The sequence below is a fragment of the Corvus cornix genome, chromosome 10 (assembly GCF_000738735.6).
Source record: "Corvus cornix cornix isolate S_Up_H32 chromosome 10, ASM73873v5, whole genome shotgun sequence".
In the NCBI taxonomy this organism is placed as follows: Eukaryota; Metazoa; Chordata; class Aves; order Passeriformes; family Corvidae; genus Corvus; species Corvus cornix.
Window position 1 is genome coordinate 15526187 of NC_046340.1, and position 13543 is coordinate 15539729.

The 13543-nt window shown below is 40.5% G+C and overlaps 1 protein-coding gene across 4 annotated transcripts in view; it reads right to left on the bottom strand.

The window, feature by feature from the left end:
• OTUD7A (OTU deubiquitinase 7A) overlaps positions 1 to 13543 on the bottom strand; it is a 128768-nt gene that overhangs the window by 33956 nt on the left and 81269 nt on the right. For all 4 annotated transcript variants that reach the window (XM_019280832.3, XM_039557518.1, XM_039557519.1 and 1 more), the window contains 2 exons: positions 11152 to 11308; positions 9820 to 9974 (listed from right to left, as the gene is read on the bottom strand). In XM_019280832.3, coding sequence (XP_019136377.1) covers positions 9820 to 9904 — 85 coding nt within the window. In that variant the 5' untranslated portion in view covers positions 9905 to 9974; positions 11152 to 11308. The remainder of the gene's footprint in view (positions 1 to 9819; positions 9975 to 11151; positions 11309 to 13543) is intronic.

Sequence of the window (13543 nt, forward strand, 5' to 3'; positions counted from 1 at the left end):
CAGAACAGCTAGAAGGCAAAGACAAAATACTTTGGGTCCCTTTATCTCACACGAGAGAGAACTTGCTCTCTCTGAGATTTTAGAAACCTTTTAGAAAGCAGATAATATAGGACAGTGTTCTGTAACAAAGCCTGCAGTGAGAGACTCAGCCAGCGTGGTTCCATGTCTGTGTGAGCTGCTGATGGAATCTGTCAGCACAGAATCCTCTGAAGGATTTGCTTCCACCTTCCACTTCAGCATATGGCTCTGGCCAGCAACCACAGAATGCAGGCCGATATCCAGAGATGCACAAGTCTGTGTAGTACAAGTGGTGAAATGGTACTTGTCATTCCCAAAAAATCATGAAAAACATGTTGAAATGTCTGCCTGCTATTTTCAAAACAATCCTGCTAAGTTAAGATACAGATGTCCACCATTCTCCAAGTACTTGTTTCTAATTGGAAAATTTAAAATATTTAATAACAAGAAGAGAGACTCTACAAATTATATGAGACTTTCAGAGCTCTCCACAAGCACTTTTCCTGGGAATTCGAAAGTAACCTGATTCTGACTAATACATGATTTATTACACCATAGAAGGTTGTCATTTAATGTACTTTGAGAAGCTACATTACCTGAGTAACAGTTAAAGATAACTTACTTGCTTACATGAAGGAGATAGGCTAAATATAGTACAAAGCAGTTTTAAACAGATAAAAGAAAGCCTTTTACTGTTACAGTCATATCTGCGAAGAACAAAAACCTAACTGAAGAAGGAAAAAAATAGCACAAACAGCTGTTACCTACAGGGTTGAGCTAAACTACCTCAGGTTTTGAAGTACTAACAAAATTGTGAAAGGAGAATTAGTATCATTGAGCAAGAATGTTATCTAGGTCCTGAGCAGACCACAATATAAACCACCATGTGAGCCATACAGAATTGTTCTGTCATTATGTAATCTCCTATTAGAAAGTCTGTAGGACAAAATGTAAATTCAGTGAAAATTGTCAGAGATCCTGGAACAAGCACTTCAGTTATTGCCAGCATTTTTTTCACTGAAAGTCCCACATAGAGTGAATGGCTGTAATCCAGTCAGGGCTCTGCTCTAACTTTTCATACATCCCAACCAAGTTACACAACCCAAACAAGCAGAGCCATGAGTGTGTTCCCAAAACCAATCAGTGTTTGGAGCAAGAACTGCTTTTCTTTCGTCCTGGTTTTAAGAAGCACTTTAAATATATTTTTTAATTCTTCTTCTCAACCGTAAAAACAATAAAGTAAATTTTTAAAAAAAGTGAAGGTGGCAATAAATATAATTATAGGAAATGTAGCTTTAAACAAAACATTATTATTCTAGTATTGGCAATGCTACAAACCCAGGTCTATGTGACCCCCAGGAACAACCTGGATTCATTGAGAGTACAGATCCCTGAGTGCCAGACCTGTAGCAGTGGAACACAGCATTTCCCAGGGCATTCCCTGCAGGTCACCTGCTCAAGGTTTTTTCATATGTAAATTCTGAAGCTAACAAAAATCCCAGGGCATGTGCTGTAAGTGGCTGATGTGTGACAGGATTGATGCCTGTAACAGGAAAGCAGAAAATGAGCAGACTCACAGAAATCCCACTAGCCTCAGTTTTAAGCTAAATGCAATCATCTTCTATAAAAGCTCTGTCATAAAAATTACATTGAGCCTTCAGAAAGCAGGCTCACAGTGTGTTGCATTTAAAACTGGTTTGCACAGCGGCTCTTGAGTTATGCTCCATGGTACATTATAACAACTGAACTTCTAATATAGACTTGAAACCTTACAAAAATTAAGATTTCTATATCTAACACAGAAATATTTTATTTTCAAATCTCTCCATGTCCCTGGAGTTGTCCCCATCTCCAGTATAGAAGCACCAATTCAGCACCAAAACCCTAAACTTCAGAGAACCAACACAGGAAATTATCATTGGACTCATTTTCCCTAAATTTTCTGGAGCCTCCAAGCATTGAAATGCAGGAAAAACATTCAACCAAATTAAAGAACATAATAAGGACCTTTCCATCTCCACGAAGGAGTGTTTTTGAAAATTAGCCACCCTCACTGACCAGCGTAAGTGTTCCCAGCTGCCCTCTCTACCGGGAAGACAGAAGGTTTTCCCCCTTTGCCCCTCTCCATTTGGTTTACACTTTCACAAGTAAATACAAAGGACAAATCTTTTGTTTTCCCCATTGCCCATTAAAAAAAGAGGAGAATTCATCAGTTTGGGAGAATTAGCAAAGAAAAATCCTAAGTGAAAGTAAAGGAAATGAGAGGCAGCAAAGACAATTAGAGGAAAGGAAGAGAGAACCAAACTAAGGATTTTATGAAAGACACTGAGTGAAGAAATACAAATAGGTACAAAAATTTAATGCAGTGCAAAATAAATTTTAAAAAATTACCAAATCTAAGAAAAAATATTATGTGATTGGGACCACAGGAGCAGACTGCAGAAGCAAGAGACAAGCTGGGAACGAATCAGGAAGATTTTTAAATTCAAAGATGTCCAGAGCAGATGATCTGAACAAGGATTTCTATCAGTGTGACAGGGTAGGTGAGAAAGTTTCAGCTGGAAGTTACTGAGGAAATTAGTGGGGCTTGTGGTTGTGGAGATGAACAGAACTAACACTGCCTACCTCTCCTCCTTTAAACTTTGCATACTAAAAGCTTTTGAATTTCTAAAACTGTATCTTATTACATTAAGAACCAAGTTTTGAGAGACAAAAAAACCCCTGAGTTATGCTGGGTTAGAAATGACAAAAATAAATTCATATAACATGGAAAACAAACACATCCTCCCACCCAAAGCCTGCAGGGCAGGTCCCTCCTTCCAGTCTTGCCCCTTGTCAAACAAGTGGCATTGGCCTCCTGGTTTGGAGCAGACTGCACAGAGTCCCTCTGGCACTAGAGAAGGGAAAGAGGAAGTCTTCTCCTAAGTTCTGTTTGTATGTGTCTCCCATGTTCTTCTCTGACATCTCCCAGACCCTGCTCCTCACACAACTCCCTTCTCTGTCACATCTCTCATTTTCTTTGCCATCTCCTGCACAGGCACCCAAGAGAAAGGGCCAATTTTTCCTACCCCTACAGAGGTTACGCCTCAAGTATAAATAACAGGCAATTACTTTATTTTGCATAGTTTCATCAGTTAAGTCAAGTAAAAGCTTTTGTTGCAATTTGACAGACAAAACCAACACAAGACTATTTTTTAGACTGTCTGCTATTTTTGTTTCACTGTTACTTAGATATCTGATGCACCTTGGTCACTGACTGCTTCTTTGTTTACATGACATATTATTGTATTTTAAAAGGCACTTCAGAGGTATAACAACATTATTTCAGTGCACACAATCACATCAGATGACAAGTCACTAGCAGCTCTGTATCAGTAACAACCTGATTGCTCCAAACCAGCACCAACACAGTAGGTTTGCAGGAAAGGCTTCCAGAATGGCCAGAGAACATCAGTCAGCAAAAAAGCTGGAGCAGCACAAAGCTGATTAGAAAACACAGGTAGTGAAAACATGATCAGGGTGCTGGAACCAAATCAATTCACTGACTGAACAGAAAGAACACTCTTACAGAGCAATTGCTTCCTGAACAGCTACATGTGCTATGTGAGTCAGCAGGTGTGAAATTTAACAGCACTCAAAGGTCTCTGCTTTGAAACCAAGTCCTTCTTGTTTGGAGGAAAAACAACAAAACATCAAAAAAATAAGTGCAGCTGAGTAAGGAATAGAAGATACCCTGTGGCTGAAGGCTGGTACTGATGTTTTAATGTCAGAGATAGCAGACGCCTACATAAAAGGGAAATTCAAAAATAAACACAGCTACACTGTGAAGCTTCTGCCCTAAATAATAGTTGCTTGAATAACAACAGGAGGCATCATGAGCCTGAAGAAAAACCATAGATTTAGATAAAACAATATATGGTCTAAGAAGCCACTTACCCATTTTTGCCTTACCACCTCAAAGTAGATTAGCAGAGGGTTAATAAACAAAATGCTAAGGAACAGCACTACTAGAATTCACCTTAGCAGCATTCATAAAATTATAGACTCAAAGAATGGTTTAGGTTGGAAGGGACCTCAAAGATCATCTCATTCCAACCCCCTGCCATGGGCAGGGACACCTTCCATGGGACCAGGTTGCTCCAAGCCCCATCCAACCTGGCCTTGGACACTTCCAGGGATGGGGCAGCCACAGCTTCTCTGGGCAACCTGTGCCAGCCAGGGTGTCACCACCCTTACAGGGAACAGTTTCTTCCCAATATCTAATCTAACCCTGTCCTCTTTCAGTTTGAAGCCATCCCCCCCTGTGCTATCACTCTCATGCTCTTGTCAAAAGCCCCTCTCCAGCTCTCTTGGAGCCCCTTTAGGTATTGGAAGGTGCTCTAAGGTCTTCCCAGAGCTTTCTCTTCCCCAACAGCCCAAGGGTGTCATAGCAAAGGTGCTCCAGCCCTCTGAGCATCTTCACGGCCTCCGCTGGACGTGTCCTGAGAGCTCCATTGGGGGAGCAAAGCTGGATGCAGCACTCCAGGTAGGGTCTCACAAGAGCATTCTCCAGTGCTATAACCCCAGAGCAACATGATATTAGTCTTTGGGTTTTTTGCTTTGTACTGTTTTGGCTAAAACATTATAGCTTAGTGGGGTTGTAACAGTTAAAAAATCTATCATCTTTTGCTTCTTAAATCAGATATAATGAAAACCAAGAGGATTTTGTCATTAATTAGTAGGAAGAGCAAATACACAACTATTACACAGTTCCCCCTCCCCCCCAAGCTTTCAAATATCCACCTACTCCAATATGTTAAAAAGAACATTTGAAAGGTCACCAGAAATTCCTGATTTAATGATAAATAAAATGCTGGAAAGGATACAATTCAAGATGGGGAACTAGGAAAGATCTAAATAGTAAGAACCACAATGAAAGGCAGCTTGCAGCAACAACATGCATAGACAGGACTTCAGCACAGCAAAGGAAACGTTAAAAGGGACAGGAAACACTGCCTAGAGTGAAATAGGATCAATAGACCCAATGGAATACAGCCATTATGGGACAACAGCAACTGAGTGGGCAACAAGTTAACTTCAGTTGGAGAATAATCATCTAAGGAAGGCGCTGAGTATCAAGACAGTATCTATGAAATGTACCTGCAAGTGCAACTTGAAGGCAACACAGGAACACCCCAGGCTAATGCAAAGAAGTCTGTTTTTACAAATCAACTGCTAATAAAACAATCCTCAAGTTCAGTTTAAATGCAGGCACTTCCTGTTTGGCATGAAGTAGATTAACAAATACTTACAGGCAAAAGGTAAGAACTCCAGACCAGCTTTTTTCCTTCTGAAAAACTAATATATAAAACTAGGATAAAATTAGACAATATGCTTTAAAACAAGATTTAATTTTGGTCCATGTTCTCAAAGAAAAATAATACAGCAAGGCCATTTTGTTAACACACGCCTCGTTTTCTGCTAGAATGCAAAGACGCTCTAAACTGAACAGGCAGCTGGAAATGACAGTTTTGCTCCCTGTTTAACGAGACATTGGTAGCAGCTCAGCTTCCTCTTCCCATTGCCAAGCCTTCCACAAGAGAACTAAAAAAGGAATCATCTGAGGGAGAGGAGAAAAAGAGACTATTTTTGGGGAGTTAGTTTTGTACACTCAATCACATGACAGCACTGTAAATGTCTCTCTCCCTCTCTACAAATTACATGCTTTTCTTTGAATTCTGCTTGTATAGATTGTTCTTTGAGGAGATATCTCTGTACTGCAATTCTGTCTCGTTCCATGGGGTCAGTCACCTTTACTGCTCACACTTCATGACTGGAAAGCCAATCTCCCAGTTCCTGAGTTCATGTTCAGCTATGTATCCCTAAATTAAGTGCTGTTTGCAGCTGGAAATAGACAGCAGTTATTTTTATATAATGATGAAATACTACATCATTTATATAAATAAATGAAACCATTTATACAAGTCAAAGGGCAAGCTTTCACTTAAATATATTATTTTTGAATCAGTTTGCATTATTATTTCACAAATCCTCCAGTACCTGATGGCTGCCTACACTGTTAGCATTTTCAAGTATTTCATCCTGTACCTTCCCCCTCTATTCCAGGGGTCATTGCCTGCACACCTGCTGCTCCCTGAAAACTGAGCTGTTTTCTACCTGATTTATCAGTAATCTCTGAGTTCATCCACACCTACAGCCCTGGCACTGTAAACCAGATACAGCACAACTTGTTTTAAGGATTAAACTACTTTCTTTCAAGGTTTTCTTTCTGCTTTAGGCCACATTTTAAGTAGATTATACATAAACCCACCAGCATTAGTGCTATTCTATGTGTGAGAGAATCCAGGTGCCAACCCAGACTGTCCAGGACGGAAAGGGACATGCCCTCCTCATTCCTGGACATTGGCAAAGTTGGAGCTTACACAGCTGAAGAGAAATCAATTCTCCACCATGCAGAGCTCTCAGTTTATGCTTAAGAACTTTCCCAAAGCTTAGCAAGGCAAAGGAGTTTTCCCAGTGACTAGAAGGTGCCTTGCACACACAGAGGCGACATCTGGAGAGTCTTGCAGCTGATCTCCTGCTTCTCTGTGACACGAGGCTGATCCTTTTCTGCATTCACTCCTGCCCAAAGCAGTGAAACACATGTCTGCCAGAATGGGATGCTTTTCAAACTGTTTTGTTGAGACTGTTGTTTCTTTCACCTGGGTCACATTTATTGTCAAATTGCTCTATCAATATTCACCACTCAGCTGAGGGCTTTTATTTTAGCCCGTTTTTCTATAAACCAGCAAAAAGGCTGAGAATGAAAGGTTGAAAAGGGAGACCCAGTGAAGGTTCACAAAATGTAATTTCTACTCTCCATCACCTCACATACACAGCAGTGCTTTCAGTTCTTGAGAGCACATAAACAAGGTAAAAACCTCAGGAAGTGGCAAACATCTCTAAGAGATAGGAAACTAAACATGAAAGATTCGGTAAGTAATCATCCAAAAATGAAAGCAAAGCTGGAAAATAACTTTTCTACGGAACAAATGGTTTAGCATGTGTGTATAATCCACTAACATAAAATTGGCACAGCAAATGATACGTAATTGAAATTTATTAATATTAATTTATAATTAATTTTAAATAGCTGTAAGCATCTTAATAAATATGGACGTCCAATATTAGACTTTTATACCAGATGCCAGCCATGAAGCTGTTACATAACTATCATTTTTCTCAATCTCTTCGCCTCTTCATTTCAAAAGCAGAATGGGCACTTTCTGAAAGACAGATGTCAAGCACAACCAGAAGAATGTTTTCTGAGATAGAGAGACAAGCAGCTGTGCTCAATAAAAAGCTCAGCAAAAGAAAACTACAGGGATTTTACCAGCAGGATAGGCAGAGTATAGAAACATCAACTGAGCCAACATTTAGGACAGCTTCTGGCAATGTAGAAAACCTATATGCAATGTATAGATTTTTTAGCTATTTGCACAACAGTCAGTGCGTGTTTAACTCACCCATTTGTTGCCAGGGTGAACAACATGTATTGTGCATAATTGTGCTGTGGATGTAGCAGGACATAATCAAAGCAAAACAATTAATATGTTAAAATAATTGGGTAAGAAAGCAGAAATTTGTATCCTTGATTATCTACAGGATAGTGAAATTGAAGAAATTTCCCCCAAAGATGAACAAAAGAAACAGCATTAGCTCTGAAAAGGTGGTGTTACTCCATAGGAGCACAATGTGAAAATCCAGTCTGAGCAAGTTACAAAAATAGAATTTTTGAGCGAGTCAGATAGTGCAAAGGGCTATGGGGTCACAGAAGATCTGAGCAAAACTTGTGGTTACAAGGAAATGAGGGTCTACACAAGCTTATTTTTGCTCCAAATTCACTATGACAGTCATTTTTAGGGTTGCGAACAACCAAACCTTGAAATTTCTGGGAAATATTTGTGCACACCTGTTTTCAAAGTTTGATTGTAACTATGGACATCATCCTTCCAAGGCCAGGTGCAAGGGATTGACTACAGCCTGTTCACCACAGGGTGGGGGGCTGCTCTTCTGAATATTGTTTCAATTATTGTTAAGAAGCTAGTTCATGGGTTTCAGTGCTGCTTACAGAGAACTGACATGCTGTGACAACTACAAAAGACAGTCAAAATGCTGTGAGGGTGGCAGTCCCTGTTGTGTCTTTTTTAAACAAATGAGAAACCAATCCATCAATTACTGTCTCCCAGCACAAGATATGACCAATGTTAGAAGCTGTTACGTCAAATGTAGCTACAGCTACAAGTGCTGAAGTGTTTCTCTGAGCACATCTTGTTCAGAACTAGCAACAATTCATTTTACTTCGAGAAATTCCTGTGTAGGAGGAAATAATTTGGGGCAGATGCATATGTCTATTAGCCTGTCAGAATAATTAGATTGTTTATTGCTTATGTCTTTGTTAATATGTTCGATGTGAAACTATTCACCTACAGAAATGAGAAGTACAACACAGAGAAACTCTATTTGATATTTATTTGAAAACATTGTTCTTTATAGAAAGGAAATCAAGGTAAGTAACTCTTCTGAAAGACTGCTGATATGTAGGAACCCTTTAAAATTTTGGCAATGCTCTATCAGCACAATAACTGACAATCTGTCCTGATACAGCTGAGAAAAATCTTCTCATGTTCTTTTTCTAAAAGACCATTAGACTAAGACAGACTAGGTGAGAATGACAGGTTGATCAAATCAGTCAGACAAAACAGAGGGCTCTTAAATATAGCAAGCCTATGCTAATATTCCTTGCTAGGTATTCCAAGGTTTTATTTCACATATCAAACGACTTGGGAAATGCTGCAGAACTGTGTGCATCTCTGTGTTAATAATCTATTACACCTTATTACTGAAAAGCCCAGAGTTAAGGAAGAACTTACCACAAAATGAAAAACTTTCAGCATACATAAAGTGAAACAGCTCTTGCAAAAAGGAGATACATAACATGAGGTACACTTTTAGGTCTGCTGTAGCTGTTCAGTAGTTGCTTCGATTTAACACAATTTCTTAGACCACATTAAGATAAAAAAAATAAACCAAACCCCAAACCTCTCAGGCAGCAAGTCCAGTACGAAAGTTTCAAGCCCACAGAACCACCTTGCAATTTACAGATATCATCTACTTATTTCCAACCTCCCATCTTCACAATTATTGTCAGCCCACATGAGAAGAAATAAACAAACCCAACTATTACAAAATGCCCTCAAATATCAATGGTGTCTTTCCACTTTTAAGCCTATAAACCTAAAACAACTACAACAAAATAAATAAACAAGACAGTTATTTTTCTGACACAGCTTCTTGCAGTTGTTTTTCAACCTAGCCACTTGACTCCCATGCTGTGGAGTTCAGGTATGCATATTAACCACCAGCACCCAAAAATACCTCTGGTGTGTCTATCACTGTACAGTAAGTCCCTTTCAGACTCAACTTCAGACTAAAAACAGTGACCTGAGAAACTTGTACAACTACTTTCAGGCAGCTGAATATGAAAATTCTAAAGTCTCCTCCCTTCTCTCCCTAACATACAAACATTTAGGACTTGACTCTTAATAACTTAAAACATAGCAATCTAATACTAAGAAGTCTTTAAGACTTTTGTTAAAAACACCTGCCTTACTATAATCTATGGTCAGCTTATTACAAGAGTGGACTTGGTAAAAATACTAAGAAATATCTGTTTCCACAGACCAGAGCTCCCTTGTTATGACTGGTTCTTGATTTAAGCAAGCAGTGAACACAGGAAATGGTTGTGTCCCAAAAGTTTACCTTCTAGTAAGTCTCTTGCCAGACCTGGTTCTGCCCCTGTGGACCGAACAAAGTCTGACAGGACTGCATCCATATCAAGAGTCATGTGATCATTCAGAGGTGCTGCCAGACATGCAGCAGCAGTTGGATTCACTGGCTGGCTAAAAGGTCTCCATCTGTCAAGGAGAAAAAGAAACAGGGTTTAGAATACACTCCCAGGTGATGTAAACCACATTTTTCCTCTATCCCCCAAACAAGACTTTTAAAAAAGCTAAACCATACAAATTACAGCATATTAAAATAAACAGCACTTGTCATCCATCTCTACCTTAGCCTAGAGCTGCTGATCACTCATACTGGAAGGTTTTCTTTATCTTAATATTTCATATTTTTATTGGTTTTTCTTATGTGCAGCTCATAATAGCTTTGCAACTTGACTCCAAGATCAGTTTATTAAAACCACAATCACCATATCATTGTCACTGCTCATAAACTGAAATTTAGCAAGGATTTGAATGTCTAGAACTCTTTTGCCTTACTAATACTAACACACACACAGCAGAGCTTAGGATTTGTGCTTTTATTTGCCTTGTCAATACAGCTGCTGTAATTTATAGACTCTCTGCTGTGCTGGTCTGCCTGGGATGGAGTTAATTTTCTTCATTCCCTTTCTAGAACTGTGGCTAACCCAGTGTTGATAATACATCAGTATTTTATTATTAGTGAGCAGAGCTTACACAGCCAAACAAACAGGCTGCCTCAGTTTCCTACTCTGCCCCTACAGTAAATAGGCTGGGGTGGGCAAGAGGCTGGGAGGGGACTGATGTTACAGTAATTTATGAGGTTTATTTGGTTTATTTTCTTTTATTGGTGACCACTACTGTAGCTGCTGAACAGTTTTTACTGTGGTTATGAGCCGTCTGTGGGGGACAATCTTACTAGGGTGCACGATCACCCAGGGACCTGTTAGGAAGCAGATCATGTTTTGCCCCAAGTGAAATGTGACAATGTCTGGCATGGGAATTTTTCTTGCCAAATCCATGGCTGACAAAAATATATCTGCTCTACTGCATTTTGCGTCTACATTTTGTTCCTGAAAACAGGAACCTCCTCCTTCTAGGCAACGCTCTTTATAAACATAAAATAAAAATTAAAGCAGGCACTAGAAGAGAAGTTGATTACAACAGCTGGAATTTAAAACAATTATCCTAAGGGTATTCCCATACTTCAACCCTGCCTGCACCACTGCAGAAATAGTGTAAAGCAAAGAAAACAGGATGAAATGGAACAATACACAACGTAAGGAAAAGCATGTTTTATTTTCATGCTTGCTATTCATTGGTCAAAGTTTACCTTTGAGCATGAATTGGATTTTTCTTGTTGATTCCTCCTCACAGGCTCAGTTGCAACTTTACCTCGTGCCAAGGGTAAGGGCTGGCATGGAGATTTTCTATTGGCAGCAGATGATGTTGGTTGGCTCTTGCTTGCACGACAGCTACACGGAAATAAACTGCGAAAGAAATTGGAAAACAATTAATTTCACTGTTCCCCACATGAAAAATAGTTCTTTCCTACTTCATATGTAATTACCTGGTTATACTTAGCCTTAAAAATGGAATGCCCCAGGAGGGTAGGGTCCTCCTCGGCCTCATCCATGAGGCCACTAAACCCAACTTAGTGCAACAAACTAGAAGTTTGCAGGATATAAAATCACAGAATCATAGAATTGTTACAGTTGGAACAGTCCTTTAAGATCACAGAATTAATTGGGCTTGAAAAGATCTCTGAGATGATCAAATCCAACCTATGACCAAACACTACCTTGTCAACTAGACCATGGCAGTAAGTGCCACATCTAGTCTTTCCTTAAACACCTCAGGGACAGTGACTCAACCACCTCCCTGAGCAGACCACTTCAATTTTCATGAAGAAATTCCTCTGATGTCCAACCAGAACCTCTCCTGGTGCACCTTAAAGCCATGTGCTCTCATCCCGTCACTGTCGCCTGGGAGAAGAGCCTGACCCCCAGCTGGGTACACCCTCCTGTAAGGGAGCTGTAGAGTGATAAGGTCACCCCTGAGCCTCCTCCAGTTCACCACCACCAGCTCCCCCAGCCATTTCTTGCAGGACTTACTGTCTACACCCTTCCCCAGCTTCATTGCCCTTCTCTGGACCTGCTCCAGCACCTCAGTGTCCTTCCTGTTATGAGAGGCCCAGAACTGGACACAGTACTCACAGTGTGGCCTCACCAGTGCCCAGTACTGAGGGACAATCACTGCCCTGGTCCTGTTGTCACAGCATTGCTGGCACAGGCCAGGTGCCATTGGCCTTCTTGGCCACCTGGGCACACCTGGCTCATGTTCAGCTGCTGCTGACCAGCACCTCCAGGGCCTTCTGCAGCTTTCCAGCCCCTCTGCCCCAGCCTGTGGCACTGCAGGGGTTGGTGTGAGCCAAGGGCAGGACCCGGCACCTGGACTTGTTGAACCTCATACAAACTGGCTTCAGCCCAGCCATCCAAAAATTCCAAATAGATTGACAAGATCATCAAGTCCAATGGTCAGCCCAGCACCAACATTATGTTCATCACTGAACCATGTCCTCAAATGCCATACCCACACATTTTCTGAACACTTCTTAGGGGTGGTGACTCCACCACTTCCCTGAGCAGTCTGTTCCAGTGTTTTACAACTCTTCTGTAAAAGAATATTTTCCTAATATCCAATCTAAATCTCCCCTTGGTGCTACTTAATGCCATTTCCTCTCATCCTGTCACCGCTACCTGGGAGAAGAGACTGACACCTATCTCACCACAACCTTTCAGGCCAGAGCAATAAGGTGCATTGTACGTTTATGCTTTTATACTATTTATACAGCTGGATCATTATGTTTGGGCCACATGAGGATAGCAGGGGAGGTGATCTTTTCCTCTCTATTCAGGGTCTGGTGAGACTCGTCTGGAATATTATGTCCATTTCTGGATCTGCAACACAAGAAAGACACGGACATATTGGAGTGAGTCCAGTGAAGGACCACAAACTGCACTGGATCACCCCTGTGCAAGGGAAACACTTCTAAAATGTAATCCCAATGAAGACACAGCAACAGAAGGAAAGCTGGAAATACTGAGGAGACTAGTTAAAAAGGAATGCAGACATTTTGGGAAGAGAACTACCTTAATGGATTATGGCCAAATTTGACATCTAAGCTGTGTCTCAACTGAATTTGTTCCAATACAAACGCAGGACAAAAATGCTACTTTTATTTTTAACAAACACTCATACATAGATGCAGTGTACGCAACAGTACTAATCTGTACAAAAAGATCACCAGAAACCGAGTACAACTAATTTCTTTAGTGACTACAAGAAAGAATGAAATGAATCTTAGCCAGCAGGACAGAAGCATACCAGTCAAAGTAAAGAAACCTGCCAGAGATGATACAAAGCATTGGTGCATTTCAGATCACCACCAGAAGTGACTCAGTAGCATAATGAGTGTTAATCTAAAATGCACCAGCTGGGCACTCAAGTACAGTCACTGTGTGGGGGCTGGAGTGCTCATAAGTTTGGGGAGCTGAAGTGCATATCAGCTTGGAGAAGCCAATTCATGAGTTGTCTCGGGATCAGCATTACTTCAGTATTTTCAACAGTAAAAAAAGACATCCTTCTAAGAGCAAAAGACAAGACCAAGCTCTGCATTTATGACGTCACCCTCACCTCAAAATTACCTCATAGAATCCACACTC